At 48.4% G+C, this 22721-nt stretch overlaps 2 protein-coding genes across 6 annotated transcripts in view; one reads left to right on the top strand and one right to left on the bottom strand.

The window, feature by feature from the left end:
- The first annotated feature begins 214 nt into the window (after positions 1-214).
- Positions 215-18959, top strand: KIN (Kin17 DNA and RNA binding protein). Of its 4 annotated transcripts, none has more exons than XR_014784228.1 (14): positions 215-391; positions 2041-2135; positions 3346-3389; positions 3496-3618; positions 4104-4285; positions 4602-4650; positions 6068-6125; positions 7152-7278; positions 11003-11053; positions 11737-11805; positions 14736-14835; positions 15784-15884; positions 16935-18103; positions 18606-18959. XR_014784228.1 is itself a non-coding variant. In XM_084809080.1 (14 exons), exons 1-14 carry the CDS (start codon positions 278-280, stop codon positions 16995-16997), a joined length of 1239 nt encoding a protein of 412 aa, XP_084665206.1. In that variant the 5' UTR covers positions 215-277; the 3' UTR covers positions 16998-18959. The 4 variants fall into 4 exon arrangements, 2 of the variants coding, with proteins under 2 accessions (XP_084665206.1, XP_084665207.1); XR_014784227.1 differs by having other exon boundaries at positions 16935-18385; positions 18495-18959; XM_084809080.1 differs by adding an exon at positions 16038-16100 and having other exon boundaries at positions 16935-18959.
- Positions 18960-20531: 1572 nt separating this feature from the next.
- The window catches only part of ITIH2 (inter-alpha-trypsin inhibitor heavy chain 2), a 53351-nt gene continuing 51161 nt past the window's right edge, over positions 20532-22721 (bottom strand). For both annotated transcript variants that reach the window (XM_084809075.1, XM_084809077.1), the window contains 2 exons: positions 22217-22328; positions 20532-21116 (listed from right to left, as the gene is read on the bottom strand). In XM_084809075.1, the coding sequence (XP_084665201.1) occupies positions 20969-21116; positions 22217-22328 (260 nt within the window). In that variant the 3' untranslated portion in view covers positions 20532-20968. The remainder of the gene's footprint in view (positions 21117-22216; positions 22329-22721) is intronic.

Here is a 22721-nt window from a genome sequence, read left to right as displayed (position 1 = left end):
GTTGCGCCATAGAGATGACGGGCTAGAGCGACGGCGCATCCGGGTGACGCGTAGAGATAGGAAATGGCAGATAGGCGCGAGGGGCGGGGGCTGCGATACTGTTCGCCGCTCCCGTCCGTCTCGACGGGTCGGCGTGTCGTCCCCGCCCATGGGCCTCCCAGCTTTCCGGCTTCTGCGGCCCGTCGCTTCCGCTTCCGGGTCGCCTCTCCCCGGCGGAGGACCAGGAAGCGGGGCGGGGAGGTGGCCGTGGGGGCGGGCCGTCCGCTGGCTCCGCACCATGGGGAAGACGGACTTCTTGAGCCCGAAGGCCATCGCCAACCGCATCAAGTCCAAGGGGCTGCAGAAGCTGCGCTGGTACTGCCAGATGTGCCAGAAGCAGTGCCGCGACGAGGTGGGAGCGCCGGGGCGGGCGGGTCCGGCGGGGCGCCCGTCGGCCGGGATCCCACTCAGAGTAGCCCCCTGGAATCAGCGGGGCCGCCGCCGGCCATTCCAGCGGGGCTACTCTGAGTTTGGCCGAAGGTGCATTGACCGGCGGCGGCCCCGCTGATGCCAATGGGGCTACTCTGAGTGCGGCCCCGTCTGCAGTGACTGGCGGCGGCCCCACTGGTTCCAATGGGGCTACTCTAAGTTTGGCCGAAGGTGTATTGACCAGCAGCAGCCCCACTGATTCCAGTGGGGCTACTCTGAGTGCGGCCCCATCTGCAATGACCAGCGGCGGCCCCACTGATTCCAGTGGGGCTGCTCTGAGTGCGGCCCCGTCTGCAATGACCGGCGGCAGTCCCACTGGTTCCAATGGGGCTACTCTAAGTTTGGCCGAAGGTGTATTGACCAGCAGCAGCCCCACTGATTCCAGTGGGGCTACTCTGAGTGCGGCCCCATCTGCAATGACCGGCGGCGGCCCCACTGGTTCCAATGGGGCTACTCTAAGTTTGGCCGAAGGTGTATTGACCAGCGGCAGCCCCACTGATTCCAGTGGGGCTGCTCTGAGTGCGGCCCCGTCTGCAATGACCGGCGGCGGCCCCACTGATTTCAGTGGGGCTACTCTGAGTGCGGCCCCATCTGCAATGACCAGCAGCAGCCCCACTGATTCCAATGGGTCTATTCTAAGTATGGCCAAATCAGGGTCCAACTCAGACTACCTGGGTAGTGGTGGGTGCAGATGCTGGGGACAAGCACCAGGGACAGCCAATGTCTCCCTGCCCTGCTCGTGCATTCCTGAGCAACAGCTGGTTAGCCACTGTTGGAAGGAGAGCACTTGGATCCTTGATCTGAGCCATGCAATAGAACATATTTATAAAAATAAATTGACAACTGGTAAATCCAGTACAGAAAAGGGGAACGATTTTTCCCCCCAACATGTAATTTAGCTTGCGGAATTCACTATGGTGAGATGTAGTGATGGCCAGTGGCCTGGATGGCTTTAAAGTAGGATTAGATAAAGTTGCAGTGTCATTCGTGATGATTAGCTATGAAGGCCAGATGGAGCCTCTGTGTTCAGAAGTATATGAACCTATGAAAACCCATGGCTGGGGACTGCGGGGAGGGGGCAACAATAGTGAAGGGCTGTTGCCTTCATGCCCTTCTTGTGGGCTTCTCAGAGGCATCTGGCTGTCCACTGATGGAAACAGAATACTGGGCTAGACAGTCTTTTGGTCTGATCCAGCAGGGCTTTTCTGCTGTTATGGAGGCAGGCAGTGTGGCTGCAGGGAGGGCTAGCCTGAACATGGGGCCACGGAGTGGTTAGTTAATGGGGTGTCTGGCAGAGATCTGAAAATTTGTGGGGGACCTTTCAGTCAGATGGGAGATCTCTCAGCTTGCTGCCATGGCTTTATGGATAGAAACGTTGCGCCTTTTGTAGCTACTTAACCAGCAGAAAGCCAGCACCCTTAAAGTATCTTGATCCTTGTATCTCCATGCCAGGAACAAAGCTTCACTCATTTTGACTTTCTGCCTAAGGATTTGTTGTGGGGGTTTAAAATGTAGTTTCACTATTTTTTTGCCAGTTCTCCTGAGTGCTGTGTTCTTACTTTATTTTTCTAGAATGGCTTTAAATGTCATTGCATGTCAGAATCTCACCAGCGACAGCTGCTGCTTGCTTCTGAAGATCCTCAGCAATTCATGGATTACTTTTCAGAGTGAGTTCAGTCGATATCTTGGCAATGATTTTCTGGCTGCTTCTGTTGCATTTGTAACCTTTGGTTGCCATTTGGCAAGTTAGTCATGAACAAATCCTAGCTAAAACTTTCTGTCCTAACTGGATTCTGTCTTTTGTGATTTCATAAAGTCAAGTTTATAGCCTTGTTTTTTCAAATAACAGCAGTTCCTTCCTGCGAACATTTGTGCCCGCAAAAAAATTGCCCTGATCTAGATGTGTACAGAGCAGGCCCCCTGATTCACTTGAACAGAGGGAGCAGTTCACTTTTGAGGCACGTTCTCATAACCCTGTGCAGTGATCTTCACTATTTTTCAGCCAGGAGGTACTCTGGCTCCAGGAACCTCCACTTATGCTACTAAGGGACCTTTCCCGGGCTGGAGGAGCTCTCCCCTCACCTTGTCAAGTGGCGACACTATGCACCTGACTTGGCTGGAGGCCTTTTGGGGCCTCTCCCCCGCATCCCCCTCCACGTCATCAAAGCAACATCAATCATACGCTGGGCAGGCAAACTCTAGTAGGCTCGCATGTTCCTTGGGTTGGGATGGATCTTTTTCTCACCACTGAGAGAGTGCTCTGCTCTACTCAGTGCTGCAAGATCTCCCAGCACACATCCCAGTTGCGCTCTCTCTCTCTTGCCTGTGCATTCATCCTCCACCTCCAGTGTCTCCACAGTGCATCACTGTAGCTAGCCAGCCATGTTGCTCTTGGCCTCCTGGACTCCTTCCCCATCACAGCTAATTGGCTGAATGCTCCTGTATTCTCCTCGTCTTCTTCTCTCCCCCCGGCCCCAGCCACCTTACAACTGATGAGTGGCAGGTCTCCTGACTCCACATACTCCGGTAGCCCAGGTCACAGCAGCTGGCCCACCACTAAAGCAAACAGCTAGACATAGCTGGAGAGAGTGAGAGTGACCAGTTACTGCAAAGACAGAAAGAGAGTGGTGAGTGGATGAGAGACTGAGAGAGAGAGAGGCAGAGAGCTCCATTTGAGGTGACTGGGAACTGCCAGTGGTCCTTGGGCCTTGGAGTAAAGAACACTAGTCTACTCTGTCTGAAGAATAATTCTGTATTGCACAGAAGATAGCATGCTTGTACATAAACAAAAGCAGTTATTTCAGTATTCTAATTCTGTTACTGTATTTTGTCACAAGCCACCAAATTGCTGCAATTGTCTCTTTTGTATTCCCCTAGGGAATTCCGGAACGATTTCTTAGAACTTCTCAGGAGACGATTTGGTAAATCATTTTGGTTGTAAGAAAACCATGTTTCTTATCATTCACTTAAACGTGCTTTCTGTCCAGCATCAGACCTGTAATTAACCACTATCTTTTTTTGTTCTAGGAACAAAGAGGGTCCACAATAATATAGTATATAATGAATATATTAGTCACCGGGAACACATCCATATGAATGCCACCCAATGGGAAACGCTGACAGATTTTACCAAGTGGCTAGGGAGAGAAGGTAATTCTGTTCTTGGATGGATGCCTCCCAAAGAAGAAACCAGTATGCATGTCCTTTGGGGTCCTGGTGATGGAAATGGCCAAGAACAAAACCTTGCTGGTGCAAATTCTTCTAATCTCTCATTCACGAGCTTCCAAACTCCTCTGATGCAGAGAAACAGTATAGTGCACTGGACGAGGTGTTGTTGGACACAGAATTCAGCTTCCCCCAAATCTGTTTGGTTTTTTAAAAAGAAGCAAAACAAAAATAGTATGTCACTAGTCCTTATGACTGCAAAGTTATCCTTCTAAGTGTGTGAGATTTCTGAAGCCAGAAAGGTGGCTGCAGAAGCTTTCCTGTGCTTCTGGATAGCTCCTTGTCTCTTCCCTAGAGGTAGTTGCCTTATACCAGCAAGTATTGGACTTGGACCAGGAAGGGGGTTTGAATGCCTAGCTCTCTTGCTTCTGTAAAGGCCCCAAACACCATTGCAATTTGTGTGTTTTAAGGCTTCTGTAAAGTGGATGAAACACCCAAAGGCTGGTACATCCAGTACATTGACAGAGACCCCGAGACGATCCGCCGGCAGCAAGAGCAAGAGAAGAAGAAAAAGCAGGACCTTGACGATGAAGAGAAAACTGCCAGATTCATTGAAGAGCAAGTCAAGAGAGGCTTGGAGGGGAAAGAACGGGTGAGCAAAGGCATTCACGTATTGGATTCTGTGTGCCAGGATGATCTTGCATCGCTAGAATGCTGGATGAAGTTAGTGCCATCTTTCTGTCACTGTTTCCCAATAAGGTTGTAACTTTTACTGCTGCCGCCCTTAACGCCATCCGTTACCCAAAGGCCACCTATTCTTTTAATCAGCTCCATTTTGTCTGTGAAGCCAGCTTCACTCCCCTTCTTCAGCCTCAACAGCAACGAAGTTTAAAGTAGCGTCACGGTGCTGGTTGGCATTCATCTGTTGTGTACCCAAGCCCTGAAATTGCTTTGATCTCCTGTTGCAGGAGGAGCCAGTCTACACAGAACTAAACAGAGAAAATGAGGAGGAGAAAGGTAAATGAATGTGTTCTCCTGTGTATTGTTAGATGTCTGTGTGGGGCAGGGGGAAAAGAGAGCTGTTGTTATCACACACACACACACACACACACACCCCTACCCCTGCAATCACACATAGGAGCCGTTTATTGTCAACTCTGTGGTATTTTGCCTATTCACTATGCAAGCACCTGTTATCTTACTCAGCCATTCGTCTGTGTCTTTATTAAAAAAAATGTTTCTAGCCCTCATGGCTGCAGGTAGCCGCTTAGATAGATATGAATGATTTTTGAAGGAGTCTCAGAAACCACAGGGGTGGGGGGAGCTAGGCAAGTGATTAGAGCTGAGGAGATATATATATATATATATATATACACACACACACACACACACACACACATACATATATATGTGTGTGTGTGTGTGTGTGTGTGTGTGTTGGACAAGATGGCCTTGTAGGCCCCTTCCAACCCTACTATTCTATGATTCTGTGATATGTATATATATAATGTTATGAATAATCAGGCTGGTATCTCCCCTGGTGTACAAATATCAAATATTGGTTTACAGGGCAGCCTCTATTTGTCTTTACAATTAACTCCCACACCCCCCTGTATTCTAGCATGTGCAGAGGGCTTCAAGGAGAGGCAAGAGATCTCTCCTGCTGTGGTTTCTGTTCTTCAGTTCCTGCACAAGAAGAATCTCTGTCTCTTCCCCGAGCTCTCCAGCAAGTCTGGAAGGCTTGGGAGAGAGGCAGAGTATTTTGTGTTGCTTGCAAGGAGGTTTGGCCAAAGTAAGAAATAACAGGGGAGATTCCTGCTGTTTCTTTTCTTCAAATCTCTGAGCAAGTGAGGGAATTCTCTGTGGCTCTCTTTCAAGCTCTCCAGCAAGCAGAGAGGGCCTGAGAGAAAGCAGGGGGATTTATTTCTCTCCCTTGTGTGGAGCCTGGGATAAGAAAAGAAACAGAGGGAATCTTTAACGGGCCCCGCATGCCTTTTCTTCTTTGTTTGCTGGGTTCTTGCAGGAGAGAGAAACCACTCGGCCTTTTTGTCCTCAAGTGTCTGTGGAGGTTGTGCAAAAGCCCATTGCATGGGAGAGAAACGAGGGCTGGCATCAAGGATAGGCCTGGTCGGGCACTTGCTGAGATCCCACACCCTAGCAGGGGCCCCCTGGGAGGAGCCCCCTGGACTCGCTGCTCCTCTTCACCATTGCAACCTGCCGGTTCACCTGCCTCTCGCTCTAGCAGGGGCCCAGGCAACAGTTGTGGTGAGAATGAGGAGCAGGAGATGGCCCTGCCTCCTTGCTCCCTGGCTCTCTGCCTGTCAAGCAAGCAAGCGGCGGCCATGATGAGGAAGAGGAGGAGGAGCAAGAGTGGCTGGGGACAGTCAGTGTCTAAAATGCAGAAAGGGAACTCTCTTCTCTTCTTTTCTTTCAGTGGTATTTAATTTGAACAAAGGGGCAAGCACTTCAGCAGCTGCACATCCGAAAGCCAGGTGAGGGCGTCTCAGCCTGCTCATCTTTTCTGTCCACCCACCTGTCTATTCCTGTGCTCCTGTACTTCTCCCATTCACACCTCAATGGGCCTTGCTCAGGAAAACATCCCTTGGGATTGTGTAGCTTTCATTTCAAAACGAACAGCACCATCCAACAAGGACCAAACGAGTTTTTTCCAATGGTTGGCATTTGATGGGCAGAAGCAGAGGTTTGGCTTATCATGGGATGTCCTGGCCATCTCCTCGACCCCTCCCAATAACTTCAGTTTCCTTCTTTGTGGACTTGAGCAGCCTTCTAAACTCGGCCAGTCCTCCCCACCCCACCCCCCACTCATTTTCTGTCTCTTGTAAAAAAAAAAAAATTGAATCCGTGATTTTAAAAACACACACACATTATCCAGGGAATGAAATTAACTGAGCAAACTCGGCAGAGCTGTGGAGCCACACTTGATGTGCTTTATTTCTGCGCACACCGCCTGGGTTTCTCAGGAGCTGTGGAAGTGGCACTCTGCTGGGCCAATCAGGATGCTCCTGGCAGAGGGTGAGGGAGGGGCCATCGCATCCCCTGGCGACTGGTGCATGTTTGGGACTACAACTCCCAGCATTCCTGGAGAAGATCTTGGGAACTGCATTCCAGTGGTGGGCAGGGCTGAAGGCAAAAGGGAGAGGCACAAAACAGCAAAGATACAAGCATATTTCAGATTAAAGCTCTTACTGCCAGTAAAGACAGGGTCTTCTCCTTCCTGAGGCCTCCTGCCTGGCATGCTCCCTATGCTGCTGGGTGGGCGCAGTAGGGTAGGGAGGACTCTTACTTCTTAGACGAGCCAGGCCTGGGGGAAGGCATCTGCTAGGGTCTTGGCCTGGGCCCTAAAGGCTCTGGACCACTAACCTTTGTGTTGGTATCAGGGCCTGGGCCCACTCCTGCTCCCCAGCCAGTGGTATGCAGCTGGTTCCTCCTGTGGCTCAGAGCTCAAGGCTGTGATGGGAGGCCTGCCACAGACATTCATCTAGGCTCTCTTTCTTCAGTTTGCTCGCGTCCAGCGCGCTGAAGGTGGTGGGAACAGCGTCAACAGCTAAGCGCAAAGAAACGCTGCCGAATTCGGGGCAGTCTAAAGAGAAGAAGAAGAAATCAGCCCTCGATGAGATTATGCAGGTGCAGTAAGATCTCTTTTCCAAGGATGTGCCTTCTTCAAGCCCTGGGCTCTGTGGCCATCATTTGTGTGGCTTAGTGTAGAAAGTTCACTGGCGTGGAAAGCAGCAAGGGGCATTGAAGGGGGGAAGGATGGTTTTACCCAGCATGCTCTGCAGGGGCCCCCTATCGAGCGGCTAACGGCTGTCCTCTCAGGGGCCCCTGTGTTTTTGAGAGAGTGGCTCAGGAGCTGGACATCAAACCCACCCCCACACAGGTTTTCAGAGTGTATCATCAAGTTGCCAGTCGGCTAACGACTGGGATATTATATACCAGCCTTCTGCCATAATTATGGGAGAAGGCTGGTATATAATTATGGGAGTCTGCAACTCCATAATTCTGCAACTCCCATAATTCCCAGCAGTTGTTGTTGTTATTAAAAAAAATTCTTGGCCACCTTTCAGGGCAGGAGCCCCTCTGCCCTTTCAGGGCAATAAAATACATAAAACAGTTAAAATATTAAAAGTGATAAAAACAAAAAAGAATAAAAAAAGAATAAAAGCTGACAATAAAACCAGCAACAACTCTAACGGCAGTAACAGCAGCAATAGCAGTCCTTTCAAGAGAAGGCTATGGTAAAATAATATATTTCCAAGACCTTCTTAAAAGCCTGCAAAGACAGAGCATGGTGGACCTCCAATGGAAGCTTGTTCCAAAGGTGTGGGGCCACTGCAGAGAAGGCCCTCTCACATGTGGTCACCACCCAACTGCTCTCCCAGGTGGGCAAGTGAGAAGGGCCTCTCTTTCTGATTTTAAAGTGCGGGCAGGCTGATATGGGTGAAGGCGGTCCTTCAGGTAACTTGGTTCCAAACCAATTAAGGCCTCAAAGGTCAAAACCAGCACTTTGAATTAGGCTTAGAAACACACTGGTAACCAGTGCAGCTGGAGCAGTACAGGCATTAGGTGATTGAATGGCCTTGCCTCCACCAGTACTCAGCCAAGCTCGCTGAGAATTATGGGAGTTGCAGTCAACACATCTGGAGGGTGCCAAGCTGGGGAAGGCTGTTAAATGTACATAAGCCAAGCGATGGAATACCAAAGCGCAGAATGGCTCTTCTCATGGCTTGAATGGCTTGAGAATCTTCTGTTTATTTTGTTTTTAATCATTCTGCCCTCCTCCAAGGAGCTTGGGGCAGTGTACAGGATTTTCTTCCACCTTACCCCATCCTTGCAGCGGTCCTGTGGGTTAGGCTGAGAGGTGGTGACAGGCCCAAGGTCCCCTAATAAATTTCACAGCTGAGTAGGGACGCTAAGGAGGGCCATAGCTCAGGAGTATAGTATGTCATTTGCATGCGAGAGGTCCCAGGTTATATCCCTGGAATCTCCAAGTAGGGCTGGGAAAGACTCTTGTCTGAAACCCTGGAGAGCTGCTGCCCATCAGTGTCAGCACTATTGGGCTAGAAGAGTTGATGGCATGACCTGGTGTAAGGCAGTTTCTTATGTTCCACCAACTGTACTGTCTCTTCCTCACAAGTGAAACTGGGCAGAATGTTTATGGCACCTTGGCTAAAATTTGAGAATGCTGCCCATTTTGGATAGAAGAAGGGCATTAGAGCATGTTGTTGTTGTTGTTCAGTCGTTCAGTCGTGTCCGACTCTTCGTGACCCCATGGACCATAGCACGCCAGGCCTCCCTGTCCTGCGCTCTCTCCCGGAGCGTGCTCAAGTTCATATTCATTGCATCCGTGATGCTATCTAGCCATCTCATCCTCTGCCGTCCCCTTCTCCTTTTGCCTTCAGTCTTTCCCAGCATCAGGGTCTTTTCCAGGGAGTTTTCTCTTCGCATTAGGTGGCCAAAATATTTGAGCTTCAGCTTCAGTATCTGTCCTTCCAATGAGCAGTCAGGATTGATTTCCTTTAGGATGGACTGATTTGACCTCCTTGCAGTCCAGGGGACTCGTAAGAGTCTTCTCCAGCACCACAGTTCGAAAGCATCAATTCTTCGGCGCTCAGCCTTCCTTATAGTCCAGCTCTCACAGCCATACATTACTACTGGGAAAACCATAGCTTTGATTAGACGGACCTTTGTCGGCAAGGTGATGTCTCTGCTTCTTACTATGCTGTCTAGGTTTGCCATAGCTTTCCTCCCAAGGAGCAAGTGTCTTTTAATTTCATGGCTACAGTCACCATCTGCGGTGATCTTGGAGCCCAAGAAAGTAAAATCTGTCACTGCTTCCATTTCTTCCCCTTCTATATGCCAGGAAGTGATAGGGCCAGATGACATGATCTTAGTTTTTTTAATGTTGAGTTTCAAACCAGCTTTTGCACTCTCCTCTTTCACCCTCAACAAGAGGCTCTTTAGATCCTCTTCGCTTTCTGCCATTAGGGTGGTATCGTCTGCATATCGGAGGTTGTTGATAATTCTCCCGGCAATCTTAATTCCGACCTGTGATTCATCCAACCTGGCATTTCTCATGATGTACTCTGCATATAAGTTAAATAAGCAGGGTGACAATATGCAGCCTTGTCGTACTCCTTTCCCAATTTTGAACCAATCGGTTGTTTCCTCGTACAGGTTTCTCAGGAGACAGGTAAGGTGGTCTGGTACTCCCATCACTTTAAGAATTTGCCACAGTTTGTTGTGATCCACACAATCAAAGGCTTTAGCGTAGTCAATGAAGCAGAAATAGACGTTTTTCTGGAATTCTCTTGCTTTCTCCATGATGCAGCGAATGTTGGCGATTTGATCTCTAGTTCCTCTGCCTCTTCGAAACCCAGCTTGTACTTCCGGTAGTTCTCGGTTCGCATACTGCTGAAGCCTAGCTTGTAGGATTTTGAGCATCACCTTGCTGGCATGTGAAATGAGCACAATTGTGCGGTAGTTTGAACACTCTTTGGCGTTGCCCTTCTTTGGAATTGGAATGTAAACTGACCTTTTCCAGTCTTGTGGCCACTGTTGAGTGTTCCAGATTTGTTGGCATATTGAATGCAGCACTTTAACAGCATCATCTTTTAGGATTTTAAATAGCTCGGCTGGAATACTGTCATCTCCACTAGCTTTGTTGTTACTAATGCTTCCTAAGGCCCACTTGACTTCACTCTCGAGGATGTCCGGCTCAAGTTCAGTGACCGCACTGTCATGGCTATCAGGGACATTCAGATCTTTCCTGTATAGTTCTTCTGTGTATTCTTGCCACCTCTTCTTAATCTCATCTGCTTCTGTTAGGTCCCTGCCTTCTTTGTCCTTGATCATGCCCGTCTTTGCACAAAACGTTCCCTTGAGATCTCCAATTTTCTTGAAGAGATCTCTAGTCTTTCCCATTCTGTTGTTTTCCTCGATTTCTTTGCATTGTTCATTTTAAGAAGGCCTTCTTGTCTCTCCTTGCTATTCTCTGGAACTCTGCATTCAGTTGGGTATGCTAAATATCCTCTAGCCCAGTTAAAGGAGCCTGGGTGCTAGTTATTGAAATTTGGGGGGCCACCCTTCTCAAGTGGGGATATGCTCTCCCTGTTGTTGATATATCCCTGCCTTCTGGAAATCATTGTTTTTGTTTTTAAAAGGCCATCCCTTCCTTTTAGGCAGGCTTCCCCAACTTGGTGCCCTCCAGATGTGTGAGTCAGTGACGCTCATCTTAGCCAGTGGCCATGGTTGGGGAAGCCCATTTTTAGGCCTGCAGCACACGTGCCGATGTCATTCTTCAGCTGTTCTTACTCCCAAGGCCAAACTTGCATGTTCTTTCCCCTCTTAGTTTGAAGAAGAGAAGAAAAAGTCTGCCCGAACAGACCACTGGCTACAGCCCGTGAGTATCCAAATGGTGACCTGGATTCTGTCGTTTTAACTTTCAGGCCAGTTGTATCAAAAAGATACTGCTTTGTGGAATGGGCAACTGATTCACCTCTGTGTCAGTTTTGCATGTGGACTAAAGGATGTGGCCATGCTGTGGTTGCATCCTGCATTGTAGATCCTGTATTGAGCAATGGATCAGACTAGATGATCTCCAAGGTCCATTCCAACTCTAGCATTCTGCTGTGCTATATCCTTCTTAACCCTAAGTCCTGGTTCAGATCATTATCTCAGTCAAAGCTTGTTAACAAACCAGGATCTGAAACCATGGCTTTATCCTGGTTCATTTCAGCTAATTTTGATTAGACCAAGCCACAGTTCCATGACTTCAGATGTAATACAGAACTGTGTTTTTTTCCTCAAGGTACATCTTTCAGTCTCCTTGTCTGGCATGCAAAAGAGAAAGAGAGGAGAGAGGAAACATGCAGACCTGACACGTGTGCAGCTCATTCCCAATCTCTGGGTTGTCATTATGTGCGAACCAAGCCAAAGAGTTCCCTCAGTTGCATTCTAGCTCAGCAACTAAGTTGGGAAGTTTATTGCAGGAAGTATTAACTGAGATGAGCTAGAAATGAGAGATGTTGATCTACTTGAATGTAATTAGTCTTTCTTTTCATTTTTGTAATCTCTCTTTCCCAGGAAATTGTGGTCAAGATCATAACAAAGAAACTTGGCGAGAAATACCATAAAAAGAAGGCAGTTGTTAAGGTGAATGCTTTAGCCTTTTATCTATCAACGAGCTAGTTGTTGCGGTTGCAGGCAGGTGGGGAGGACGATGCCACATATTTTGTGTGGTTAGAGCAGCTGTGCAGCTTGACTCAAAGGGTGTTCCCAGGCACTGCTCTGAGCCCCTCTGGGCTGCACTGACTTGGGACATCCTGTGAGATCTTGGGTTGGACCAGCAAGGGCTAGGTTCAAATTCCCTGCTCAGCTGTTCCTTGGGAAAGTTGGGCAGCCTTGGGAAAGTCGGGCAGCCTTGGGAAAGTTACAGTCAGGGCCAGAAATATTGGAATAAGGATAGCTGTTTTGGCAGTTGGCCTCTGTACACCACCACATTGAAGTTGAAAGGAAACACACCCAGATGGGAGCGAAGTCAGGACTTTCAGCTATAATTCAAGGAGTTTGACAAAAGTGGGACACTAACCATTCGGGAAGTACAGCCAGTGGTATACACACACCCCCATCGTTGGTGGCTCATAAGTAATGGAACGAATGGCTGACAAGCAGCTGCATGGCCAGGTGTGGCCTGTTTCCTAGGTACCCCATGACCAATCAAGCAGAGAAAAGGCCTGGAGGTGGCTCTGAGTGTTACATTTGCATTTGGTAGCTGTTCACTGGAACTCCCAACGTGAGGTCCAAAGAGGTGTCCATGCGAGCGAAGGAGGCCATCATTAGGCTGAGGAAACAAAATCAACCCATCAGAGAGATAGCAAAAACAGTGGGAATGGCCAATACAACAGTTTGGAACATCCTGAAAAAGAAGGAATTAACTGGCAAGCTCAGCAACAGCAAAAGGCCTGGAAGACCACAGAAGACAACTAAAGTGGATGACCGCAGAATTCCGCTCATGGTGAAGAGGAACCCTTTCACAACATCTAGCCAGGCCAAGAACGCTCTTGCGGAGGTAGGCATGTCATTGTCAACATCTACAGTCAAGAGATGGCTTTATGAATGTAAATACAGAGGCTTCACAACAAGGGGCAAACCACTAGTAACACTCAAGAACCGAAAGGCCAGATTAGCCTTTGCCAGCAAACACCTAAAAAAGCCTGCCCTGTTCTGGAATAAGATTCTTTGGACTGATGAAACCAAGATTAACTTGTACCAGAATGATGGCAAGAGAAAAGTATGGAGAAGGAAAGGAACAGCTCATGATCCAAAGCATACCACATCATCTGTCAAACATGGTGCAGGCAGTGTTACGGCATGGGCATGTATGGCTGCCAATGGAACCTGGTCACTGGTGTTTATTGATGACCTGACTGCTGATCAAAGCAGCAGGATGAATTCTGAAGTGTATAGGGCTATACTTTCTGCTCAGATTCAGCCGAATGCTGCCAAACTGATAGGATGCTGCTTCATATTGCCAATGGATAATGACCCAAAACATACAGCAAAAGCTACCCAAGCAAAGAAGTGGGATGTTCTTCAATGGCCAAGTCAGTCACCTGATCTCCACCCAACAGAGCATGCTTTTCACTTACTGAAGGCCACAAACAAGCAGCAGCTGAAGACAGCTGCAGTAAAGGCCTGGCAAAGCATCTCGAGGGAGGAAACTCAGCATTGGGTCATGTCCATGGGTTCCAGACTTCAGGCAGTCATTGACTGCAAAGGATTTTCATCCAGGTATTAAAGGCGATCCTTAAGTTTGAAATGCTGTTGGTTCATTCCATTACTTATGAGCCACCAACGATGGGTGTGTGTGTATGCCACTGTCTGTCCTTCCTAAATGGTTAGTGCCCCACTTTTGTCAACCCCTTGAATTACAGCTGAAAGTCCTGACTTCACTCCCATCTGGGTGTGCTTCCTTCCAACTTCAAGGTGGTGGTGTACGGAGGCCAACTGCCAAAACAGTTATCCTTGCTCCAATATTTCTGGCCCTGACTGTATATTAAGCATCCACATTTCTATTTGCCACCCTCATCCTAGCATGTGTTGCATTGTCCCCTAGTAAAGGGCACAAAGAAGTCTCCAATCGTCTTCTCTTACCTGGTGAGGGGCCTCTCTGCAGGGCCTTGTAACTATCAGTTTTGACAGCAAAGCTGCAGTCACCCAACCGGAAGTGGCTAGTGCATGTATTGCTGTGTCAACCAGCAGCGTGGCTTTTCGTAGTTCTCTAGCTGAAATGTAATGCACTTCGATCTGGGTGATTACAGTGGAACTAAAGGCCACTTCACATGTTACATAACCAGCAAGCATGTACAGTGTCCCCAAGATATACCACTAATGTAGGAGGCAGATGTACGCAGCGCGTATGTGATGGAGGTAGCTCAGTGGTAGACCCCTGCTGTGCATGCAGAAGGTCCCGAGTTCAATCCCTGGCATCTCCAGTTAAAAAAGGATCAGGTTGTAGGTGATGGAATGGACCTTTGTCTACCTGAGACCCTGGAGAGCCGCTGCCAGTCCAAGTAGACAGTATTGGGCTAAATGGAGAAATAATGTGACCTGGTACAAGGCAGGTTCAGTGGAAGCTGATGGCTCCAGTTTTGGTGGGGCTGTGAATGCATTCTGGGTTTCTGTCAGAACCAGCCAGAACTCAAAAGGAGCTATCCAGCATGCTGAACCCTGCCCCCAAAATAGGTCCAGCACCTTGGATAGTTCCTTTTGAGTTCTGGCTGGTTCTGACAGACTCTCAGAATGGATTCATAGCCCTACTGAAATCAACCACTGGGCAGTTTCCTGTGTTCCCAACACATATTTGGGAGCCAGGGTTAATCGCAGTTAACCCTGGCTTCTCTATAACGGTGGAGGAGAAGGTGTATGTTCACCTTGTACATCACAGGGTGCACTGCAGTATGTGTGGTGTTAACGGAGAAGCAGGTTTAGTTCTAGGTTACATGGTGACTGTGACCTTTTCTCCCCACAAAGGGTGAACAGTGATGGATTTTCCCTTTAATAAATGTGTATTCATGTGACAGGAGGTAATTGACAAATACACAGCAGTTGTAAAGATGATTGATTCTGGAGATAAACTGAAACTTGACCAGACACATCTGGAGACGGTGATCCCAGCACCAGGTAAGCCATCTTGCAAGCTGGTTGTCAGAGAACCAAGCAGTGATTTTAGATGTCTGTTCCCTGGGCAAGCTTTCATCCTTTTTCATTTGCTAATGGTGACTACAAGTAGCCTTGCAAAAATTTGGCTTTGCAAGCCATGCTCTGCTAATTGGGATATTTATTAGAATCTGAAATATCTCTTTTAACTAAAAAAAACCTTCTAGTCCTCGTGATTGCACAACAAATACTTAAAATGCAGCCCTGACCACTGTTTCCCTCTTGACCACTAGGGGGCAGGCATTAGCCTTCTGCCTAGCCAGGTCGCATCTGTAGCTTTACAAATACTTATCCACAGGGATATTACAGCTACAGCCTTGTACACACTTAGCTAGCAGAAAGCCCCAGTGAGCAGGATGAGACTGACCTCCAAGGAAATATCCATAAGATTGTGCTGTAAGGTACCTGCTTCAAGGTTTCTGTAAACGTCGTTTGGAATCCTTCAGTTCCTCTCTTATTTACTTTTTATTAAGCATATATGATTCCAAAAGACAGGAGGGGGAGGTACCTTTAGTAAAAAGGGAAAAAAAATAAGGGGAGGAGAGCATCATTTAGTGTAGCCTTCCCCAACCTGGTGCCTGCCAGACATTTTGTACTTCAACTCCCATCATCCCCAGCCAGCATGGCCAATGGGCAGGCATGCTGGGAGTTGTTGCCCAAAAAGATCTGGAGGGCACAAAGTTGGGGAAGGTTATCTCAGTGGGTAGAGTACATGCTTTGCATGCAAAAGCTCCCTGGTGTCAACCCCAGGATCTCCAGGTGAAAGCATCTTGGCTAGGACCTCAGGTAGGAGAACTAGGGAAGGGCTCTACCAGAGATCTTGGGAAGCTGCTGCCAACCAGAGTAGACAGCCTTTGGTTAGGTCGACCGATGCCCTGACTTGGTATAGACTCCCCTATCTTCATGTTTCAGGTAAAAAGGTGTTGGTCTTAAACGGAGGTTACAGGGGCAACGAAGCTACTTTGGAGTGCATAAGGGAGAAAACCTTTTCGGCAACAATACTCATTGAATCTGTAAGTATCTTCTACCATCCACTGTTGTTTGGAAACAAATGACCACCAGTAGCGCATCCAGTTTATAAATTTATATATTTAAAAATGGGAAACATTTAGATATTTATTTATTTATTTATTGCATTTATATCCTGCCTTTTTCCCTCTTGCAAGGAACCCAAGGCAGCTTACATGATCCTCCTCTCTGTTGTATCCTCACAACAACAACCCTGTGAGGTAGGTTGGGCTGAGAGTCTGTGACTGGCCCAAAGTCACCCAGTGAGCTTCCATGGCCGAGTGGGGACTAGAACCGGGATCTCCCAGCTCCCAGTCCATCACTCTCACCACTACACCACACTGGCTCCCAAAGATAGATGGATGGATGGATGGATGGATGGATGGATAGATGAAACGTTCAGTCACAAATAAGAGTATACTACAATACCACTTAAAAGCTGAGCCAGAACCAATCAGGAGCAGGCCAAACCTCAATGAGGGAGCATGGATTAACAATCAGCACCTGAATATGTAAATAACCATCATGGCTTCTTTCATCTCATCCCTTACACTGATACCAGGGTTCAGCTTATCAATAAATGTTGCATCCTTAATCTTTCTCCTTTGGAGGCTCTGTTCAGCTGCTAGCGCAGAGATGTTCACTCATTCTTTGGAAGCTAACAGGGCAATCCTCAGCTGTTCACTTGGAAGCAAGCCCCACTGCATTCAATGGGGCTTACTTCAAGGTAAATGTGCATAGGACTGCAGCCTACGCGTTGGCTTGAGTATGTTGGCCAGAGATTAAAATGCTTTCCACCCACCCCTACATACACACCAGAGCTCCCTTCAGTTCCATTCCAGAGCAGTTATATAGGTTATCTAGGAGTTTTACTCCTTTGGCATGGCTAGAACATGCAGTTTCCCAGTCTATGTGAGGGTAATTGAAGTCTCCCATTACTATAACCCATTCTCTATTGCATGTATCCCGGAGAGGTTTAGCCTGTTTGTCACAAGCAATCTTTTGGAAAGACGGGTCTGTGTTAGGATTTCCTTTTGTCTGACCTCTGTCTGCAGGGACCTCTGAAAGGACGTCAGGTTGAAGGTATTCCATACGAAGACATTTCCAAGTTGGCCTGAGATGACTGGAAGACCTGATGGACTCCAGGATATATCCCATCAGAAGAGGTCCCCACGTCAGAACACCACCGCACTAGACTCCACTGTGTCGGAGTTTTAACATTTGTATACTTTCAAAAGCAACCAGGATTTTTTAAAACCATCTGATTAGACACCAGTAGCTCTCGCACCTAAGCCCCTTCCATATTTATTTTCATTGGCTTCAACTCTCTGGAAGCCTTCATTATGTTGAGCTCTCTGGATAACATGTTGCCAGCCATAAATAGTCCTACCCTTTCAGATGCTCTCTGGAGCCCTTGGTAGCTTATATTTCTTGTAAAAATTGAGTGGTTATCTGCCAGTAGGGTTAAGGATTATGGGTGAAGGTTTTGGCTTGCCAGGGAGGAGCTTAACTTCCTTTATATCAACCTTCCCCAACCTGGTGCCTGCCTGGGGATGATGGCAGTAGTAGTCCAACACACCAGGAGGGCACCATGTTGGGGAAGGCTGCCCTAGAGCATGTGCAGAATCTCCCATATGCGGTCCGAAGGGCTGCCCCATCGCGGTTTGGATCGTCTCCCCTTTGACCCAACCCCCATCCTTGGACCCACCTGTGCGCAGCAACAGTAACAGACATTTTATGGCTGGACAGTAGAGAGCTTCCTGCAGTAGCTGCAGGTGTGTGTGTAAACATCCTGTTTTCTTCGTCTGGTCCTCCACATTCCCATCCCGTTGCTCTTCCTGGAGCACAGGCATCTCCTTCAGTCGATTTGTAAAAAAATGTATAATGACTTGTACAGTGAATTTTTATTGCCATTTAGAAATGAACAAGTGAAGCATTGTGGGTATGATGTTTCCTTTAACCATGTGTCTGCCATGGATGAGGCCTCTTGAGTTACGGGTCTGTCTCGCAGCAAAGGAAAGCGTAAAATGGGTCGGCCTGAAGTTTTCTTCCCAACATCCTCAAGACTGTCAGTCATCTGGAAAGTCTACATTTAGTTTCAGAAAGGGATTTGTTTTATTCCCTCCCTGATTCAGTTCTGACCGTATGAGTGGAGCCCAGCAGCTGGGCTGCCATAAGCTGTCCCAAAGTGAATGATTGCAGTCTCATGAGTGATTTTAGTTCAGTATCTTCAGGGATTCAAAGTTTCGACATTTAGATTTTGAAATATGGATTAGGGCTGTGCAGGGACCCCCTGACTTGCTTCGGGGGCTGATTCGCACCTTCCGAATTGGCCCCCGGATCTGAAGCAAGAGCCAGACAGCTGAAACAGGGGTATCCAGCCAGGCAAGCCCCGTGTCCACCCCTCGCCCAGCGGTACGAGCCCCCTGTTCCTCCTTACCTGGACCCCTGGGGAGCAGCCCTCGCTGTCATGCCATTTTCTTTTAAAATGGCCGCTCTTCTTCCGGCAATTAAACGTTACGTAGATTGTGGCTGTAAAGGGGCCATCTGTGCAATATCACAGGCATAAATGGCCCGTTCATGCCTGTAATATTGCATAGATAGCTGCGTTACAGCCGCAATCTATTTAACATTTAATTTCTGGAAGAACAAGAGTTGCCATTTTGTTTTAAAAGGGTGACTCCCTCCAAGATGGCAGCGGTTGTGGGCACTCCCCGTGGGTTCAGGTAATGAGCAGGAGGCTCGCACAGCTGCTGTGAAGCAATCCAACCTGCTTCTGGCTGCTTGTAACCTGCTCTGGAACCAGACGGCTTCGGTCCAAATCACCGTGATCCACTTCAGGATTCGGCCCGAAGTGGTGCACAGCCCTAATATGAATATCATTCGGTGGGGGAAAGCCAGAAAAAATTCTGATCTATTACTGGAGCCTGAGCAACTTACTCTGATGCTGTCGAGTTGGTTCCGAGCTTCATTCTGTTTCAGTATATGAAATTTCGGCTTTTGAATTTTGGAGCTAATTGTTCTTGTTCGGAAATGTGATTGAGCTTTGAATGTGCGGTATTTAAATTATTCAAATTTGAGCTTGGGTGTGCTGTTTTTAAAATTTCAGAGCCTCTTTGATATCTACAGCCCTGGACGCCCCTTCCCTAGATGGTTGTTCTAGCTCAGGCATTGCCTAAAAGCACCATGAGCGTTGCTTGGTTTGAGCTGACCTTCCATGGCCATCCTTCAAGAGTTTGGGAGCAATCTGGATTTTACGTACAATAGCTGGGTCATGGTCCTTCCCAGTGCAAGGGTGCAGTGCTCAGAGGGGATTTCAGAAGGGCCTTATTTTTCACCCACAAAGCAGACTGGCACAGATTCAAGAAGAGGTGGGGGAGGACCACAAGTTGGTGGTGGAGTGCCTGCTTCGCAAGCCAAAGGTCCAAGATTCAATCCCCACCATCTCCGTGGAGAGCAGCAAAAGGCTCCTGTCTGCTAATCCGGGTAGATCAGGGTGGGCAACTTCGGGATGGCCAGGGGCCATTTTCACCCCCTGCAAGCCGCAACCACCCCCATGGGTGTAGAAAATGGGGGGGGGGGTTAAATAGAAAATGGCGTCTGTAGCTGCTATGGAGCCCCCAAAGGGTCAAAATTAACTTGTAAGCTAATTTTGCCCCTTTGAGCATCCACAGCCGCTACCGACACCATTTTGTTTGCTCAAAATAAGTTTTATGCTATCTGTTTTGGGGTCCCCCTGAATTTTGGGGGAGGCGTGGGCTGCATGTCGCCCATCCCTGGTGTAGATAATGCCATGCTAGGTGGACCGATGGTCTGACTTGGTAGACGGCCGTTTCCTGTGTTCCAGGCCGGGGAAGTGTGGAGAACAGGGAGTTCCGTGTGCAGCCATATAAGAAGGCACATAGGAAGCGCTGCCTTATAGCGAGTGAGACTCTTGGTCCATCTTACCCAGTGTTGTCTACACTGACAGGCAATGGCTCTCCAGGGCTCCAGGCAGGAATCTTTCCTGACCTACATGGAGATGCTGGGGATTGAACCAGGGACCCCGGGCCAGTCAGTGTAAATAATACTGGGCTAGATGGACCAGTGGTCTAACTCAGTATAAGACCGCTTCCTATGAACCTATGCTCGCAAAGCATGTGCTCTGCCACTGAGCTTTGGCCCCTCCCCATCTAACCAACCTTCTGCATGTGGTGGAAGTTACAGAGCTCAAGTGACTTGAAGTGCTGATGGTATCAGGGCTGGGTGTGGATATGCGAGGAGGCATGAAGCAACCCCCCCCCCTGCCCCCCAGAATGGCCTGGCATGTAGCTCTGTGTGTTTGGCCACATATGGGTGGAAGGGCAGATGAGAAACTGCGCGTCTACATCCTTGTAGGGCTCCCTCTAGGTGCTGCACTTTGTCCTGGTAGGCAAGGATCACGCTTGTAGTGCTTGGATGGGTATTCTGCTCCCAAGTTTTTTAAATAGCAGTCACACCCCATGGGCTCTCAGGATGGGGCAGGTTAAACTTTGGACAAAAATACATCTATAGTTCTACTTGTAACAGTGACAACCTGTCTCGGAACCCCTGAGGTTGTGAGACCTTTTTTAAGGTAAGTTACGCATGCTGTTCGGGGCCCCGGAAGCGTCCCCCAACAAATGGAACAGAATACATGATCCCAACAGAGAGGCTTTTTTATTCTGTTTGAAAACGTGGTATTTGTCCTGTCAAGAGTGAATTCCTGATGTTCAACAGCCAACCTTACTCAGGCTGACTTTCCAGCTCAGCATTGTGCACGGGCTGGTTTTGGGCTTCCACTCTTCCACACTGGTGGGCTCTGTCTAGAGCAAGAAGCATGGTCATGAAGGATCCCAGATGTGAGCGGAGAAGTTTGCCGTCCGGGGGGGGGGGGGGGGGGCTTTATTATGCTGTGGCAGGCAGCGCGAGGTCTGCAGGCCGTCTATAGCCTGTTGAGGCTTTTCTCTTGGAAAGGTTGATCACCCAGAAAGACAGGTTCACAAGTGAATCGCTGCAGGGGCTGTGCGAATCAAAGCCTTCACTGATCAGGCGTGGGTGGTTTCCTGCCCCTGCTACTGGCCTGACGCCCTCAGAAGCGCTTCAGATAGCTGTACAAAGTGGGGACGAGGTATTCGCTGTAGGAGCCGTCAAGGAAGCCTTTCCCGTTATTGTGCACGAACCAGCAATGAACGCCGGTTCCAAAGACGCGATCAAAGCGGTAGTCTTTTTGCAGGCCTCTTGCGTGGGAAACAAAAACACCCCATTATAATAAATGTCAGAAGTGAATTAAGGAACAGACAGGCCATGGAAAAGTTATCTTAAACCGGAGGCAGAATTACAGAGCCGTTCCCCTATGGACACAAGCTAGTTTCTTTTGTCCCACCATCACCAGGAATCAAACGCTTGTAGCGAAATGACGCTCTTCCCAGGGAAATTACTGCTCAGGGATTACTCCGCACCCTACCTGGCCCATTGCATAATGTATTCCAAACAAAAAACTTGGGTTTGTTTGAGGTTAAGCAACATGCTGAAATTTGAGTATAAGCAAAACTACATATTTTACCCTCGCCCTCCTCTCGGAGCATATACAGCGGGGGTGCAAAACCTTAGGCCAGGAAGCCAAATGCTGGAGAAATTCGAGGCGGATTAAAATGAGGTCAGATTTCTAAGAATCCAACCTGCGGAATCCTCTGCGGAGTGACCCCCTCGGGCCCTGCGGAGTCCGTGGACTTTCGGATGATTTTTTTACTTTCCCAAAATTTACGCATATAAATCTGTAGAAAATATGTAAGTTTCTGCTGAGGAAACGTAGAATGGAATAGGGGACAATACACTAAATGTTACGTACTGGGGTCAATTATGTAAATACGTAAATAGTAATGTAATTATTTCCATATTTTTCCGCATGACCAAAAAAAAAAAAAAAATCCGCATCCGTCTGTGGGCGGATGACAGAACGAAAGGCATCTGACAATGGGCAAAACACAGACGGAGCGGATTTTACACAATCTGTACATCCCTAAATCCAGCCCTCTGAGGGACCCAATCTGACCCCCAGTGGTCTCTAAAAGCCCAGGCCCCTTTTCCCCAACCACCAATCTTCAGGTGCTTTTCTGGCTTCTGTGCAGTCCCATTCTGAAAGGTCAAAATGCCTCGCCTAAGGCTAGTTACTGGGCAGCAAGAGTGTTGAGCTAAAATATACTGGTGTTTTTGCCCCTCCCCTTTTGCTTTCAGTCCAACCCACTCCTGGAATGTGGCCCCCGAGAACTTCTCTGGAATGGAATTTGGCCCTCAGGCTTAAAGGGTTTCTGCACTGCTGATGCACAAGGGGCCTTACCTGGTGACCGTGAGCTTGTGGCCCTTCACTTCCATGGTGGCTTCCGATTTCCCTGGTTCCTGGCCAGGCCGTTCATTGTAGATTAAGACATCTGGTTCAAGCGTGAACTGACCTGGTGAAGGAGAGTTTTACAAACGTTTGTGAAGGTTAATCTTTAGCTTGACATTATGCCGTCTCAGCGTTGTGGGTAACACGGTGCCCCTCAATCTCATTTGCATGCCTGCAAATGCTGCGAACGGACTTCTTTCACACAGAAATACAAGCCCTGCAGTTCTACAGGGGGAGGATGTGAAAGCAACGGAGAACAAGCCTGCTCCATCTTCTGCCTGACAACCTTTCAGATATCTGAAGACCTGTATTGTCTCTCCCTTTAACCATCTCTTCTCCGGGCTAAACATACAATTTCTTCACAAGACTTGATGTTCAGTAGGGCTGTGCACAGCCCCCCCCCCGAACCACTGTGGAGGCCAATTCGAACATCCCAAATCAGCCCTGACCCACCTCA

The sequence above is a fragment of the Heloderma suspectum genome, chromosome 7 (assembly GCF_057233095.1).
Source record: "Heloderma suspectum isolate Gila_16-S chromosome 7, 16-S_ref, whole genome shotgun sequence".
Taxonomy (NCBI): Eukaryota; Metazoa; Chordata; class Lepidosauria; order Squamata; family Helodermatidae; genus Heloderma; species Heloderma suspectum.
This window is presented reverse-complemented; position numbering and strand designations above follow the sequence as displayed.

Bases quoted from the DNA above. Each gene is read 5' to 3' on its own strand.
- KIN (XM_084809080.1), top strand. From the start codon at position 278: ATGGGGAAGACGGACTTCTTGAGCCCGAAGGCCATCGCCAACCGCATC. The intron at 4,286-4,601 runs GTGAGCAAAGGC...CTCCTGTTGCAG, and splicing joins GCTTGGAGGGGAAAGAACGG to GAGGAGCCAGTCTACACAGA. The intron at 11,054-11,736 runs GTGAGTATCCAA...TCTCTTTCCCAG, and splicing joins CAGACCACTGGCTACAGCCC to GAAATTGTGGTCAAGATCAT.